An 18,077-nucleotide genomic window follows, 5' to 3' on the forward strand; every position below is an offset into this window, starting at 1 on the left:
ATCGAAGATTGTTGAACACATTAAGCCATATTATAATGTTTATCTCTAAGACGGCCTTTTACACACAGCCGTTGATTGTGAGTAGTGCATAAACGTTTTAGCAGTGTTGAAAAGTGTTTGTTTGCTGGTCTGTTATCATCGCGTAGGTACCTAATCCTATATTTTGTCAGCATCATCGTAAATAAAAGGTAAATAAAATAAGTCTAACTACTAACAAATATTATATTAAAATATTGTCGTAATTTTTTGATATTATAATTTATTACTTGCTGGTTGTAAATGTGGAATGTTACACATTATGGTCTAATATATATGTCATACAACTAATTTATTGTAAGCTATTATAAGACTTTTTACTTGTTTAATTGTTACAAACAGTGTAATAGATTTTAAACCGGATTTCTAGAAATTAATCACAAACTTGTTACGCATTACCTATACGCCAAACGCCATCGTGTTTATAATAGGATTATAAAAATAATAGTTTTAAATTTTTACAAATACCCAGAAGGTTAGGTTATTTGTCATTTGATAGGTATTACTTACTTACATCAACGAATATTGACCCACAACGATGACCGCATTTTAATTAACACACGTCTAATGTGTTTAGATTCTGAACGGAGCAATTAAATGTATCGATTTTACAAGATGTCTGTGTGTGTTTTTTCTACCAGCTATATAAAACATTTTTTATTTTTATTTTCAATCCCAATATTGTTTCTGTTAGGGAAGTGTATCTAAATGGTATTTTGAGTGGGTCAAAAATAAAAAATTGCCAGTGTTTTTATTAATAATTGGAAAAAATAAAGAGGTGACCTACCGCTCCGCTGTACCTACTATAGTTTACAAGTAGAGCACTGTAATAGGTGGTGTTAAATTTTAATTCAATGATATAATATCATCGTATTCAAAAAAAGATTTTTTATTATAACAACTTATGAGGAATTTTACTTGACTTCTTTTCTCAGCCCCTATATGTGAATATAGGGAGGCTCACACATGAATTTAGTTTTGGATCACGAAAATCGAATATTGTTTTGTTTATACTTTATAGTTTATACAAATAGTTGCCATTGGTTACATATTATATTATATTACCTACTATATTATATATATTATTATTGTAGTATTATCATAATAGTGTTGGCCTGGTTAAGGCAGCTAGGCAGCGATCGCTGCTCGGGCCCCTAACCTTTTTTAACCAAAACATATACATTATTAAGTCTCGATAAATAGTTTGATAATCTAAAATATTATGAGCACATAAATACAAATGAGTTAAAATATTTAAATTATTAGTATATTATATGCATGTATTTTTTCCAATCATATGATACTATGATACTATGATAATAAGATAACATTAAAATATATATATATATAGATTCCTATAGTGTTCTTACATATCACACGCATTGACCCGTACTACTATATACGATCTATAGTCGCATACATGTTTAATTTTAGAAAATATTATTATTTATTAAATTAAAACTTAAAAATAAATTAAAAAAATCATCTTCTTTCCAATATATTATGAATATTAGGTATTGAAATTGAACAGAAGTTAAATGATAACCACAAATACCTTACCTAGGCTTTGTAAAATACCTACCAAGATTTGAAACTAGGAAATAGTTTTAATTAAATTTTAAGTTACCCTAGTGAGTAAGCCAGTGTTATACCTTGTATAATTGTACATATAACATTATTACTACCTACCTCTAAAGCTTTATCCACAGTTTCACGTAGTAAATGCTTAAAATACCAATTTTCGTAAAGTCTGGTTTTCCATGCCACCAGTTTTAGAAAACACAACAAAATAAATTATTACAGTATACACAATTTTGTTTTTTTCCATGTAATCAAACTAAGTTGTATTAAGCAGGACTTTAAATCGGAGCTTTAAACCACTTTTTTCATTCATCGTGTGTAAGGGAAATTTGAATTTTATTAACTACATATCGGTCCCCCATGGTGACGGAAATGATACTTTCTTGCTTTCATAATTTTTTCAAATATTTTATTGTCATCAATCAACTTAACTCAAATGAAATAAAAATCACTCGGAAAAAAATATAAATTTTTATTTTAGCAATAAATTCTACAGTTTTTTTTGTGTTGATCAGATATCAAGAGAAAAAAGCCAAATGGGGGGGGGGGGGGAGGAGGGGCGATTCACACTCTATGAACAAATTACATTGAACAAACCATATACGTCTATAGTTTCATCGAAATGCTTATATTTTATTCACTTATTAAAATACTTATTATTTTATACTATGTTTAATAAAGAACAATACTTACATAATTGATTTGAGTACCTAGCCTTAATTACAGCTGATAAAACTATAAAAAGTATTTAAATCACTATTTAAGTGATTCATTTGAAGACAATTTTAATTTGATTAAAATTTATTTTTCCAATTAAAGTCGTACATAAGTACATTCTACATGTGAACTGGCTCAGGTTGTTTTATTGCTTACCGTAGACTATTTTTGGACCCGTGTAGTTGTAGATTAGTAGTTTCCACGTATCATTGCCATTAATTAACCATATCATTTTCCTCCATCTGACTGGCTGAAGTCTATGACGTGTGAGGAGTCAAGGACTTTGTTTAGATGTCTGACGCCCCGAGAAACTTAATTTTGGCGGATACACGAGTACCTATTGACTATTTGACAATTGATAGTTTTTATTTACCAACAACAAACAATTAACATGAAATAATCGCGTTATGGCTTGCTAATCACGATTTCATATAAAATATCTACTACTAGCACCTACTTATAATGGGTACCTTCATGAATTATTCAGAAGAGATTATAATTATTATCATTATTATTTAGGTACCTATCTATAATCATAATGTATCACTCACATCCGTGTTTCATACGTATTGGTTGTATATTTGTGGCTTTATCTAAATTATTTATTGAAATCAACTGTCTAATTGAATTTGTTGAACACTGAATCCAGAAAAACATAATATAATTATTAAAACCTAAATAGTAAATGCTGCTCTTTGACTTACAGGTAGGTATCCTTGTCCTGCTCTTCTTAAACTAATTTTTTTATTTATATAAACTTCTACCTATGTCTAATATTTATTTAAAATATGAACCTATACACAATTACTAATTAAAGTCAAATCTTGAATTAGTTAGTTATTTAAAATAATTAAATTGATACCCCCAATGAACTACTATACAGTTATACAAATCAAATTGAAGCTTTTTGTAGTTGAATTTGATACTTGGATATTGGATACAGGATAATTTCTCACAGGTTAAAAATGTGATATTATTTAATATTTTATTCCTGCATGTTAGGTACCTAGTCCGCGCAGTGGCATTTATAGAAATTTTTTTTGTGAGTATGAAGATAAGGCTGTGTTGCTGTTCCGTGCGAGGCTTGCCCACTTACCCCTGAAAACGCACGATAACACAAGACCCCTTGACGTAGTTTTTATCCGAAATATTGTCGTCCATACATTTTATCATTAGTATTTTTACTATAAATTCGTATTTCAATGCCTTTTCGTTTGCTTTGAATAGATGCCTAATAGAGACGTATGATTTAATTTTTCATTAGTCTCATGTGCTAAGCACATGCGAATATACGACGATAGTAAAAAAAAGTTGAAATCATAATAGTGATAATACCATTATATAGGTACCTATTATCTAGTATATAAATGCATAAATTTATATGCGTATATAACTAGCTCATTTTTGAAGTCGAGTGCTTGAGTCTCACTTAAAATTATAATTTCATATTCTTCTTTTTTATCAGGGCATCGTATAAATAATTTAAGATGTCCATTTTTTGATTATATGTTAGGTCTGATGGAGGATCAGACCCTCCCTCCATACAAAACGTGTTTCACCACTGGTCATCTGCAGTTTATTATATTTTTTAATTTTGATACACGATACACCGTGTAGTAATTATATCCATTGATTATAAAAGTTGTTATTCATTATTTGCTGACGTCTGGCGATATTAGTACCCAACGATAAATATATAATATTAATATTTTCCCGTTAAATAAAAAAGTTTAAATTCTAACGAACAATTATTTGACGTCATTGCAAGTTGAAGAATGTCTGAATCGAATATAATATAGCTGGTACTGCATAATTGTGCCTGCTATAATCACGACTATTATTAAGTAGATAGGTTGTAGGTACTTGGTATGTGTAATGTATAGTATTATAGGTACCTTCCTATGTATAATATTAAAGATCTATAATTATTCTATAGGATGCTATATCTATAATTAGACAAAAAAAAAAAGAATTAGAGTCTACAGTCATTACTGCTTTTTTGTGTTTTTTTCTATAAACTATATAATTATTACAATAAGTAATATTATTGAAGTAAGTACATCGCAAAATCATTCTAATGCTGTTTATCACATTTTCATGAAGATAATAATTATGTCATAAATGATGTCATAAATAATTATGTCGTTAATGATTAATTTTATAGTATTAAAATATTCATTGAAAAAATGAATGAAAATTTATAAACACAAAAAATTCTTCTTGTACTGCTGAGCTACTGGCAAAAATGTATCGAAAAAACAAAATGTACTATTAGGTACCTACTATGTATTATTATAGGTACCTACTTACTTATTTGGTACCTATAGTAATGCATAATGAAAAAGGCTATGCAAAACGTTTTTAAAAATACAGTTTTCTTAAATTTATAAAACCAATAATACATAACGATAAGTGATTCATCTCTAACACAACTATATAATATAATATTATTATCCAGTCTATTTTTATGACTAAGTATGTAAAATCTTCATAAACTTGTTTTTGTCACGTGTGAAAGACAGTTGAAGTATTAACATTATGATAAGTCATAACAAACATACACACACACACACACACACACACACACACACACACACACACACACACACATACACATTAACTACATTACCTACATTCAACTGTTGTCGTATCATTGACACAAGTTCATGACATTCAAACATAACAATAATTGTGGAGGTGAAGATGGAGTTTTTCACTGAGGACATAGAGCGCCTGTTGACGTCCTCTATAGTCAATACATCCGTAGGTAACAAAACGTGTATCTACCTATATGATATGTTCTCTAATTGTATAGTATTATTGACTATAGTACGCAGTACACTAGTACAACTAGTACAACCTATAAGACCTATAGGAATATGTACCTATATATTATATTATGATGGCTATACACAATACACAACATTATAATAATATATTGATAAACCATATTATGGCATAATATTCAAATAATATAAGTCTGACATTTTTCATACCGTTGACCACCGAATACCAATAACAATACGATTAATATTATTCACGGACTGATGAATGATGTATAATATACATTATAGGTACATATGTCGTATTGTATAGTCTGAGACTCTGAGCTAATACTATTGTATATAATAATCTTTGTTGTTGTGGGTTCAATAAAAAAAAAAAACCTTAGTATACAACTTGTATAATAATATATACTGGCCACTGGGTGATTATTTAACAGTTATAAGGGTTTTTATTTAATTTTTGTTTTACTTGATTTGAAGTATTCTTCCAAAATTTGATTTGTGTGCATTAAAATTCACAGACAAATATTCTGCTTTGGAATAAGAAATTAAAAGTGTATGGTTTCTTTCAAAAAAGTAAAATTACATATTTTGTTTATATTATAGGTAGCATGCTACTAGGTAGATAGTTTTCCTCTGCAAGGAAAATCATATCATCGATAGGTTTTTTGGGGTATATTGAAGTGGAAAAATATAAAATATAGCATATTGTTTGCATTTTTTTTTATTGTTGATTGGCTATATGGTAAAATGATAACAATAAAATGAATATATAATTTCTGTTTGGTTTTTGTCTTTAAATTATTTAATAAAAAACCGTAAACAGTTTTCATAATAATGAGTGGATTTCACTCTTTCAGTAAAAAATCTCCCTCTACATATTTATATACTAGACAAATATATTCTCAACAACTATAACACTTAATAAACAATATATATAGTAGAGTCCGCTTGTAACGATCTTCAAGTGGCCTTGAGAATTAGATGGTTATATCCTAACTTCGTTTCAATATCCGGTTGACAAAAACATACCATAACACGTGCGATTTAAAACGTGATAAAACCAACCAAGTACGTATCTGTAAATCGTTTTATCCGGAATATCGTTTTATACTACGTCGTAAATTGTAATAATCGAATTCTACTGTAAACGTACGATTGACGATGACGATTGTATGAAGTACGATATACCTGACAGTTTTAAGTTTTAACTGTAGTGTTCTTAAATTAAGAATTTAAATCAATAAATTGGTCGTAATTTCATTTTATGTGAGGAAATTAAAAATACATATTTATACCTTCAAAACTATACTCTTTTGACTTTGTAGATATTTTGGTAAGGTTTTATAATGCGTATTGAATTAAGGTCGTTTTGCGGTTAAGGCTTCAGGTGTCAGGCTCCTGCATAATATTACACCATAAAAATTAAAAAGTGTGTGAAAAATTGCGTTTGTGCTAATTATTATCACACGAGTTTGGCCGTTTTTAACAATAATTAATTAATTACGTTTAAACAATTTTTTCTATTTGTTATTATAGCTGGTCGTGTGCACTTTGTTGCCATAGATAATCTAAGAATGGATAGGACATAAGAACTTATCAGATGAAATTTTAGTGATACTATTTTTAAGGTTAAATGGGGCAAATATTAATATGATAATTGATAAATAATAATAAATATTAAATAACATAATTTTATTTTGTTAAAATATTATTTTCCAATTTCCATTTTCCAGGCACAGGGGACACAATAATCAAAATACAAACTGACAATTAATATCTAAATATAACTGACTATCATGTTATTATTATTCTTTAATTAAATAGATTTGCACATAACCTTAAAAAGCCCCATATCGTATTTCTCTCTTTACGTTCTCTCTTCCCCAAAAAAGCACACGGTCCCATATGGAACTGGTATAGGGATGTCCTATCCATTCTTATATTATCTATGTTTGTTGCCCGTTAAAAATACAAAAAAAAACCGCTAAAAATTGGAGTTAGGAATAATAATAATTTTTTATTTATTATTGTCATGATTTCAACTATTGGCTTCTTTATATTATAATATTTCATGTAATTGAAACACGTCCCAAAGCGTGTTATGCAGGAGACATAATTTGATTCAGTAATTTGATTTCTAATGATTTATTTTATTTTAATAATTGAGATCCAAAATTAGGCAGGCCTTGCAAAATTCACAGCAGTTTTTTGATATTTGTAAAGTAAGTTAAATAACATTAACTATATTTAAGGTTTTAATGCAATTATTTCTCTATGATTATTACACAGACATTTATTTTTTTTTATTTAAATATGATGTGTTGTTGATTTTTACTCACACGTATACTATAAGGGTAAAAAAAAAATGCTGTGTTGACTATAAATTCAGAACATATGATAACGAGTTATTTTAATACCTACCTTTATTCCTTAATCCAAATCTAACCTTTTAAATGTTTCAAACTACAGATAGGAGGCCCTACGTGTCTACGCAAATGATACACACCGTGACCCTGAGTCTCATAAATGTTACTGCTATTTTCATAATTATATAAATTAAAGAAAACTTATGGGTCCGTACGACGGATTGCGAATTGTATTTTGCACTAATCATGAAACCGGAAATTATTATTCGATATTATTATTATAATCGGTATACCTATACCTATAAGTTACAAACCACTAACCGGTTAAAGTAATTTTTTTGTTTTAACCATTTTAACTATATTATTCACAAATCTTGATTTCAAAATGTACTTATAGTTATTACTGCAACTTACCCGGAAATATATTATTTATAAACAATAACAAAATGAAGACTGTACATATACACCTGCAATTGTAACTATAATATATGCCTACAATTATTATTATTGTAATTATGTTGGTGATACAAAATTCAATTCTTTTCCATGTTATTATTGCAAGAATAAATTTTATTATTTTATGGCTCATAAAAATAAAATATATGCAATAAAGTATGCATTATTATTTTGAAGAAAATCAACAAAATAATTATTTAAAATTTTTCTGTGTATTATTGAAAATATTAAGTAGATCACCACGTTTTAAAAATTTTCTTAGTATTTAAGATAGGTAGTAATAACTGTTCAATTGTTATTCATAAGGATTGGAAATTTAATATTTTGAAAAATACTTATATACAATTTTTTTGGATACCTGGAGCTCAATTTTGAACAAAATTGGTTATTCAAACGAAACAACAATTTTAGTTATTTTATTGTTAGGTATTCAAAAAAAATATTAATCAAACTATTTTCCATTGTATATATTATTATTTATTTTCTATACACTAAGAAATTTTCAAAACATTTAGACTAATAAATAATAGTTTTAAACTATTATTCACATAATATTATGTACAGTGTACACCACGTTTCTATTCATAAGTTAATAACAAAATAATATCTTTATATATACATTATACCTATAATTCTACTGTACGTGTGTTGTGATTGAGCTCCTCCTAAACGGTTGGACCGATTTGAATGAATTTTTTTATATGCGTTTGGGTGACGCCCCGGATTGTTTAAATTCACAAATCATCCCCCCCTAGGTCCAACCAGTGGATATGCTCAAACGGAAATTACGGATTATTTTTGTTTATAAATGGTTGCCATGCATGGGTTTTAAAACTATTAAAACAATAATTATTTATTGCCGTGAGATCAGTGTATTCATTCAATGCATTTAATTTTTTTGTGCGCTGTGTTTTGATACTAATTGAATGGCAATTACGTAATTATTGAGCGTATTATACTCACGTATAAGTTACGTATATATAAAACAATGCCACGTCTTCGTGGACAAGGAGGAAACAGTGGTCGAAAGGCTCGGCATTCACAATTAGTCCAGCCGTTTAGGAGGAATTCACTATTCAGTGACATATACTTGGTATAACTTTGATACTTTAGAGTTAAATTATAAAGTTACGTAGGTACCCACAAACAGCACGGGGTCCGCGATCTACCACAGATAGATTGCCTACCTGATAATATACGGCTGTAAATCAGAATTTTTATTCCAGGCAACAGAAAAGTTAAAATAAATTTTGAACACCATACACCGAATATTAAATAACGAATTGAACAAAGTTTGAGTCATATTGTACATTTAACAGGAAACGAAGTGCACGGGATCAGCTAGTATAATATAATATTTTAAATTATAATACCTAATTATTATATAATGTCTGCAATGTGTTTCTGCAAAAATTAGTTCAACACACCTAATTACTATAATTGGTATAATATAAAGTGTATTACTAATAGAAAAATGAATTACTGAATTGTAACCCAGACAGCAATTTTTTGTTTAATAATATTACAATAACATTATAATAACGAATAATATTAGTATAACATTATTATAATATTATCATTACAAAATGCTGTCTGGGAATATAAAAAAATTATAAAATATCCACAGAAATAAAGGCAGATTCGCTGTTTCCACTCAGAATCGTTTTTTATAGGTAGGTATGCAATGATTAATCATTGAACTAAAATTTAGTACACATTTGTACATTCGAAAATCGAAAGTCTAACTATGCCTGTTGTACAACAGAGCAATTTCGTAGGTTTTTTAAAATGAACTATTTTTTATTTTAGGTACCTTTCATTATAATATATAAAACCATACCTAATTTGGGTACAGGTAAATGTTGAATAACCACGATAACATTCAATTTTATTTTATTTATAATCTTTTTATGTTTTTAAAATATTATCTCAGCTTAATTATTAGTTGAAAGAGTTTTTTTTATTATTTGCATTGGTTTATATTATTCATTATTTATCAATGTAGCCAATTTTTATTTGTCTAATTATTAGTTTCTAGTGTGTTAAAGTATTATAATTTTCAGTAATATTGACTGCATTCAAATTATACGTTTAAACGGCTATTATAGAACACCTAAATAATAATGTTACTAAAGGTGAATTGCTTTTTACATTTTATCAATTATGAGGTTGTTGACCGCGTTAAAATTATCTACAAAAATCAATATTAATTGTTAAACGAATTAAAATGTTATACACTTACTTTCTATTATGTTTGTAGGTGGACTGTTAAAATTAGATAAATCCGTTATTCGGACATAAAATGATACTTTAACTTACTAGCGATCAGTCATATTTGTTAAAATAATATAATTCAAATTCGAACTAAAAAGTGTGACAGAAAGTCAAAGTAATATTGTTTTGCTACACATTCAAAGGAAAAAGGTAAAAATTTAATTTTTTTAAAAATTCGTGTAGCAAAAAGTCGTATATATGCAGTATAAAACACCAATTCAATTTCAAGGTCTTGCTTTTAAAATATTTCGATTAGATACTTTTATTACCTATTGAACACACTGCATACATTTATAATATAAATATACTTGGTGTTACATACACCAAAAATGTCTTATTTAAATTAAAAGTAAGTTCTTGTTTATGTTAAAAGTTAACGATGATTAACCGTATGTTACATATATTTTGAGCAATAAAATGTTAAAAACGTGTATAAATACTATAGATATGAAGTATTACTTATGTCAAATACAATCATACAAATATTTCAAATTTGTGCGTGAAAGAACTTTAGCATGGAAGTTTGTAAATATTTCTACCCAACGATTTTGAGTAGAAATAAACTCAGTGATTTTACGTCTAAATATAATGTATATATTATTACATAATAATATATACACTTCAATAATATATAATATACGAGTGGTCGATGCGGTGGCCGCGATAAAGACTCTAATTTATTATTATTATTTAATTTTTAGGCTAGGGGACTTAGAGTACAAATATTTTTTGATAGAACGCAATTTCACATATTGACACATAGCTCAAATACATGGCGGGGGATACATAGCTCGAAAACGAGATTGTCCCATCCAAAATGGGACATGGTCACGTTAAGTATGAGTATAAGTTAAAAAAAAATATTGATGACACATTATAACTTAACACGCAGTTTATGCTAAATATTAATACAACATAATAATATAATGTATGATAAATGATAATAATTATTATGATTCAAATAAATATTTATATACATTTTATAAATTATGCAGTGCATTTTTTGACGTAGTCGGAGGATCTGATTACGATATAAGCCTTTTATTATAGGTATTATAAGGTATGAACACTTTTGCAAAAGGTTTTTAACAAATAAAAATAATATAATTTATACATTTTAATTAGTATTTTATGTACGATTTGAAAATGGTTGTTAGTTATTGTTTCTTTGAGTTCGTTCATGTCGATGGTGAATATCGTACTCATTGTCTAGTGCAAATTTAATAAAGCACTTACCTATAATAATTTGGACGGAGCCGAAATTTGTATAAGAGTCAAATTTATACATGTAACTTTATGTTTGTCATTTACTCAGTTATAAGTTATAATTTAATATATAGTTATATTGGTAGCTATAGATAGTGTGTATACTTAGTGTCTAACTTATATAAATACCTATAGAATGTAATGCAATAATGAATTTTACAATATATATTATAATTATTGCGTATAACATCAAAACGTTCATAATGTACCTACCTCTTAAAAGTTTTAACAATTGTTCTCTTTATTCCAATTTCTAAAAGAATAAATTCATTTTTATTTGGTATTTACAAATGAACATTAATGTTTTTACCTATACTACATACAAACGAAGAGAGTACAATCAAATGTATTATAATGTTTTTTATTTTAATAATAATATAATAATAATATTATGCTATTATAGTCTATAGTATTATATAGCGGTATAATTTTTAGTTAACATGTTAATATGCTATGTGTTTTTAATTATAATTTCCAGTTCCAAAGTTTCTCTAACCTTCATAACACGTCAGTAGGAAAATTGTTAAGTTCACCTTAGTTTGGCACTATTACTGAAATGTGTGTCAACAGCTGTGTGGTGTATAGAATGCTTAGTTTATAGTATATCAATTTATTATGCTAAACAACTATATAACTTTCTTAACTAAACAGTATATAGCTATTGACTATTCAGTTAAGAAATGATAAAAATAGTTTTATTTTAATACTTATGAGTTATGGATAATGATATTATAATTATCCAAGATTATAACCAAATACTGACTACGTAATTTATTATAACTGTTCAAGGTTCGACAAAATGTATAAACCAGAAACGAGTTATGAAGAATTTTTGAAGTCAGAACAAGAAAAATATCCGGAATTAAATTTAAAAGACATCGAAGCGCTAAAAGAGCGGTTGAAAGAAAATATTGATTTACCTCCTATTCGAGGTACTGTTTTATAGAATAAGCTTTTGGGGTAACCTTAAATACACGTTATGTACGTTATGGAATTCAATAATATACATAAACCTAATATAAAAATAGATTATGATATTGATATATAAATATATAGTTCATGTATACAGTGCTAGACTTGGCAAAATTAAAATAGGGGGGACTCTGCTTACTTTTAAAAAAAGAGCGTCCCGCATCACTTGTTAAACGTTATTGAGCCGTGAGGGCTCTGTCCCCACATCCCCTATAATACCCTTCTTTGAATCATATAAAAAATATTTATAAATAACCAATTCAAAGAAATATAAATAGACATTATAATTTATATATCTGCAGTTATGAAATAATCCATATGACAAATTATAATGGTATGTAGCGCATTTTGATAAAAATGTAGAATGATGGAGCGTCTCGTGCGTTCCCTTTAAAAATAATAGTAGGGGTACGCGAAAATTTCTGAAAAAATAGTTGGGGTACCCCGTCCCCCTGCGTCTCCCCAAGTCGAGCATTGTAATATATGTATCGAATTCGATATAAGTCATACCTATGTATAAATTTCTCCACACATTTACGTTTCCCTATTCCCTAACCCAGTTGTTTGTTGTTTTTTGTAGACAAATTAATCGTCATGTTCCTCCACAGTAGTTACTTCAATGTGGACGTGGCGTACAAGACAATCGTTGCTAATTGCAAGTACCGTAAAGAACTGCCACAAGTTTTTGAAAATTACGATCCATCGTCTGAAGATATGAAACAGGTATTCGACAGCATGTAAGTAGGTACTATATAGTACTACACGACTATTTTCCATACCTACCTATAAAGTATTTTAGGTATTTTTAGAATACCGGATAATATTAAAATCAAAAATACAATTTATATTTAGATAAATTATAAATTATAATTTATATATCTGGATAGAACTAGATGAACTAGATCTAGTCAAGAGGATAAAATCCCACCTGGGGCAAGATATAAGAACTATACTTACAATACAATCTAATAATAGTTATAGTGATATTGATATTAAAGTGCATGTAGTTAAAAATTCCTAAGGGGGGCAATGACCCCTTTCTGACCGCTCTGCGGACTACGGGCGTTATGGTCATAAAATAATTAGACATTTAGATTATTTTATAATCTAAAGGTACAACAATTACATCGGATTAGTCGTCCAAAATAACTGCATAAGTAAATGTATGAAGTACCTAGATAGAGTATTATTACATTTTACTTTTACAATCTTGTACAAACTTGTAGTCAAATTAGATAACCGTTTAACACTTCGATTTCTGAACTTCAAAAATATTTTTATTTTCACTGAATGTTAAAATGAGGGTTAAGAATTTAAATAATTAAAAATGATTTATCACCTTTAAAAAACGTAATTATTACGTTAATAATACACTTATATTAGGTACTGTAACGTTGTCTGCAGAGCTCACGAGTCATGATACTGGCTCCAACATATTAATTATAACTTTAAACTGTCCTTCCATATACATACCTGTACAGTTTAAGGACATTGATTTTTGGCTTTTTTTTTGTTTAGGAGCATTTCGATAGTGTTAAATCCGAGTACCGGTAAACAAGAGCGCATCCTTTACACAAATTTCAAAAGTACCGACCCTCAAGATTACGACTACATTCGTTGTGTTAGATACTTTTTTATGATGTTAGAATATTTAATGGTTACAAGTGGCACATTTGACGGGTTGGTATTAACAATGAACAGCAAAGGTGTATGTTGGCGGCATATCACCAAGACGCCGATGAATACAATGAAAAAATTACTCGGATTCGTACAAGTGGGTACAACGAAAACAATTTGATAATTTCAACTTCTAATATATTACAGGTTATATTGATCGTAAAAAACAATATTATATGATCATTACCAGAATTAATCTGCAAATTGTTATACTGCAGGACACGGGTATATAATATATTATAATGCCTTTGAGCTAGGCTAAGTGTCAATAATCTTATAGCAGGTCAAAATTATTTATAATTTATATCTTATATTTTATAATATAATCTATGAATATTTATTATTCATCATAAATCATAATACAAATCTGAAAACCTTAAGGTTACACACTTGTAACTAGTACACCGTAGTAAGTACGACTCTGTATAAACCTAAACTACGACATAGTTTATACAGTTAAATATAATATAACCTATAACCTTATGTTGCACAATTTATAATTCATATAAAATATAGTATTATGTTAAACAATATTTAGTTATAATATTACTTAATACCTGCGTGTCATTCTCACCAGGCACCATTCACCACCAGTTAATATTTCGAATATTATTTATGCTTACTTTTTTTTTTATATTTTATCTACATATACAGATTAAATAAATGATAAAAATTAATTCATATTATTTTAAAATTTAAACTTAGACCCAAAATACTATTGTTTTATTAGTTTTCAAATATTGTTATCGGTTTCGATTGATTTGAATAAGTAAGTGCCTACATTATGATATGTGGGTTTTCTGTAAATTGACGTGTTTAGTAAAATATAGTAATATTAACCACAATCAGATACATATGTTAATGGAAAAAACAGCAAAGTGTTAACTTAAATTTTGTTTTATGTTTTTCTAGGAAGGATTGCCAGTGCGACTTAAAGAAGTGCATGTCTTAAATGCTGGAAATATAATTAGTATGCTGTTTAACATAATAAGACCGTTTATGAAGAATGGTCTCATGAACCTGGTAAGTCGTATTAAAGTCGTATTTATTTTATTTTTATTTTATTCATAAATACGGGACAAGCCCAAAAACAATTAAGTTGAATATAATATATATTTTTTTAATTTTCATTTATTCTTTAAGAAGATAATGATACCTATTTACTTTCCGCTGCATGAAAACTGTTTTGATGTTTTATTTTTTATTGACACTTCAGTAATTATCAAATATGCCTACAAATATTTGTGCTGAATTATTATCCAACACTACCCTGCTTTGTATGAGAAATAAAAATAAATCAACAATCCAACAGTAATGATTTTTATTTATATAAATTATATTACAATCTGTTAAACATACACAGCATTAATTGTGGTATTGACAAGGCAGAAAAATGAAACACGAAGCACGTGAAGAGGATGCCCAGAACAGAACTAAAAAAAACAGAACGGCAGCTTAAATAATTTATAAATTAAATCTGAAACATTTATCTTCTTTTATATTTCATTCTCTCAAAAATACAAATTTAGATAAAATATTAATATGTTTATGCTGCGGGTTGTGTTTTGTGTTTTAGTTGAAAGTATTTCCAGAGGGTTCGACAGAAATTTTTGATCGCGTACCCATCGATATAATGCCGCAAGAAATGGGTGGCAATGGAAAGTCACATTATGAATACTCCGGTAATTCACGACAATACGTTCATATATGAATAAAAATTATGGACAAACTTTTTTTTTATTTAATCAATTTGTTTTGTGTTTGCAGAAGAAACGTACAATCAAATGCTCTCTGCTCGTGATTATATATTGTCTCTATAAAGTAATAGTTTAACTATGAAATCATATTGTTTTTATATAATGCACTAACAATGAAAATATCATACATGCATGATACATGCGGATTAGATAAACTAAGTACATTAGGGTATTTCAACATTCATTTTAGTTAAAATTATAGAACTTCAAGCAATTTAATATATTTATAATGGGTCATACAAACGTCTATTTTCAACAGATCTTCAATACTTTTTGTTTAAAACATAATGACTTGTTCAATTGAATTTATCAAATATTTGTGCATGTTTAAGTTATAATTATTATTTGATATACCTATTTAAAGGACATATTATAAAATGTAGTTACATTTTATAATTGTTAATAATATAATAATTGTCAAGTGTATACATTTTTAATAACTTTAATTTTAATATTTATTTAATATATTTATGTGATTGTATCGTTGAAATAGTAATGATAAAAATAAAGCTATCAATGTTTAAAGAGTAATGAGTTACTCGTGTGAAAATTTGTAGTAAAATGTTTAAAGAAAAACATTTTATGTTCGATGATTGTATTAAATCTGGAAAACAAAATCAATAAGTATAGGTACCTAATACTAGAAGAATATATGTTTTTATATATTCCAATATTGGTAGTAGGTACATATGGACAAATGTTTTTGTCTCCAATAGTTCATCCACGTAAAATTCTTGAATTTTTTTATTACATACGCAATGTGTTGTATAAGATTCTTAATGGTTGGTTTACAATAATGGTTTTTTTTCTGACGTCTTATGACACTACAATCTTCAATATTGAGAGTGATTTTCAGTAGAAAATTGTATCTAATACTAAGGTTAGGTGTAAAAAGTTAAAAATCCTCAGCAATTAATAAAAATTACGACTAATGAAAAAACAGAGAAATCCTTAACCTATACGAATTATGTTTTTTGGTTGTTATTTAAAAAGGAATTATCTTAGGGACTTGCGATTTTCAACAAAAATGAACGATATATTTTTTTACAAATAATGTTATTAATTATTATTATTGTATAGTTATATAAAATTACCATCGAAGCTTTGAATACATTGTCGAACCGTGGAGTCCGGAGCAACTATTTTCCCTTCGAGTCGTCTCTGGTTATTATATGAACTTGGTGGAAAATATAAATATAATGTTAATCTGTTAAATTAATTGTCCATTTGTTCGTGATATGTTTCATGAGTTCAGAGTCACTGTGTAAATATCAAATTCAAATAGTAATAGTTCAATTTTATGAACATTATTAAAAGCTCCATTTTACGTCTCCGACCAAACAGTATATAGAATATAGATATCTTGAAATGCAAATATACCTATTGGCTATTAGGTACAGTATAGACATTTTCATTCATAAATGCTAAAATACTACGCAAAAGATCTCTTGCACCCAAACCGATTACTGATTAGTTTTCGCTCACTATTTTCAAAATATTCATAATTTACGTAGCCCTATCTATCTAATGATCACCTAAAATTGCAATGGTATGAGATAATTTTTCAAGATGATTCCTTCTTCATCTCAAAATTATAATATTCATCGTTGGGAGCGTGATCCCGTTGAGTGTCTTTCTCATCTCACGCATTTCAAATGGCAAATTTGTTCTATATATTTATCACTTTTACTTATTGCATAACATAATATGCGCAGATCGTATAATAGTTATCTTGTAAAATAAGAATAATAATCATTAAAAAAAAAAACGATCACCTATGTTTAGTAAAAGAGTTATAATTAGGTCTTTAAACTCCCAAATAAAAAATAATAATTTTCTTTAATATATCATTTTTTTGAATAAAATATCATTGACACGATGACAGCATATCCTTAATAACTCAAAATTCTGTACTGATAGGTATAATTGACGTCCAATGGCTTATAAATATATGCAAATTATTATCGTATAGGTATAATTATACATTTCCACGTAATAATTACATAATTAATACCCATATCAATGTTTTACTTACCTATATATTAACGTATTAACAATATATAGTATAATATTATATGTACAATACAATTAATATAAAATATTATCTAAGACAATTTATTAAATAAACAATAACTATAATTATAGCGGTTAAAATGATAAAAGAATTACTAAAGTAAAAACGTGAA

General features: G+C 27.5%; 1 protein-coding gene across 1 annotated transcript; it reads left to right on the forward strand.

The window, feature by feature from the left end:
- Positions 1 to 32: 32 nt before the first annotated feature.
- Positions 33 to 16,425, forward strand: LOC100160087 (alpha-tocopherol transfer protein-like). The gene is made up of 7 exons (XM_008189590.3): positions 33 to 188; positions 12,275 to 12,417; positions 13,038 to 13,194; positions 13,976 to 14,231; positions 15,047 to 15,157; positions 15,711 to 15,816; positions 15,902 to 16,425. Exons 2-7 carry the CDS (start codon positions 12,285 to 12,287, stop codon positions 15,952 to 15,954), a joined length of 816 nt encoding a protein of 271 aa, XP_008187812.1. The 5' UTR covers positions 33 to 188; positions 12,275 to 12,284; the 3' UTR covers positions 15,955 to 16,425.
- The last annotated feature ends 1,652 nt before the right edge of the window (positions 16,426 to 18,077 follow it).

This window comes from Acyrthosiphon pisum, chromosome A3, assembly GCF_005508785.2.
Source record: "Acyrthosiphon pisum isolate AL4f chromosome A3, pea_aphid_22Mar2018_4r6ur, whole genome shotgun sequence".
Lineage (NCBI taxonomy): Eukaryota > Metazoa > Arthropoda > Insecta > Hemiptera > Aphididae > Acyrthosiphon > Acyrthosiphon pisum.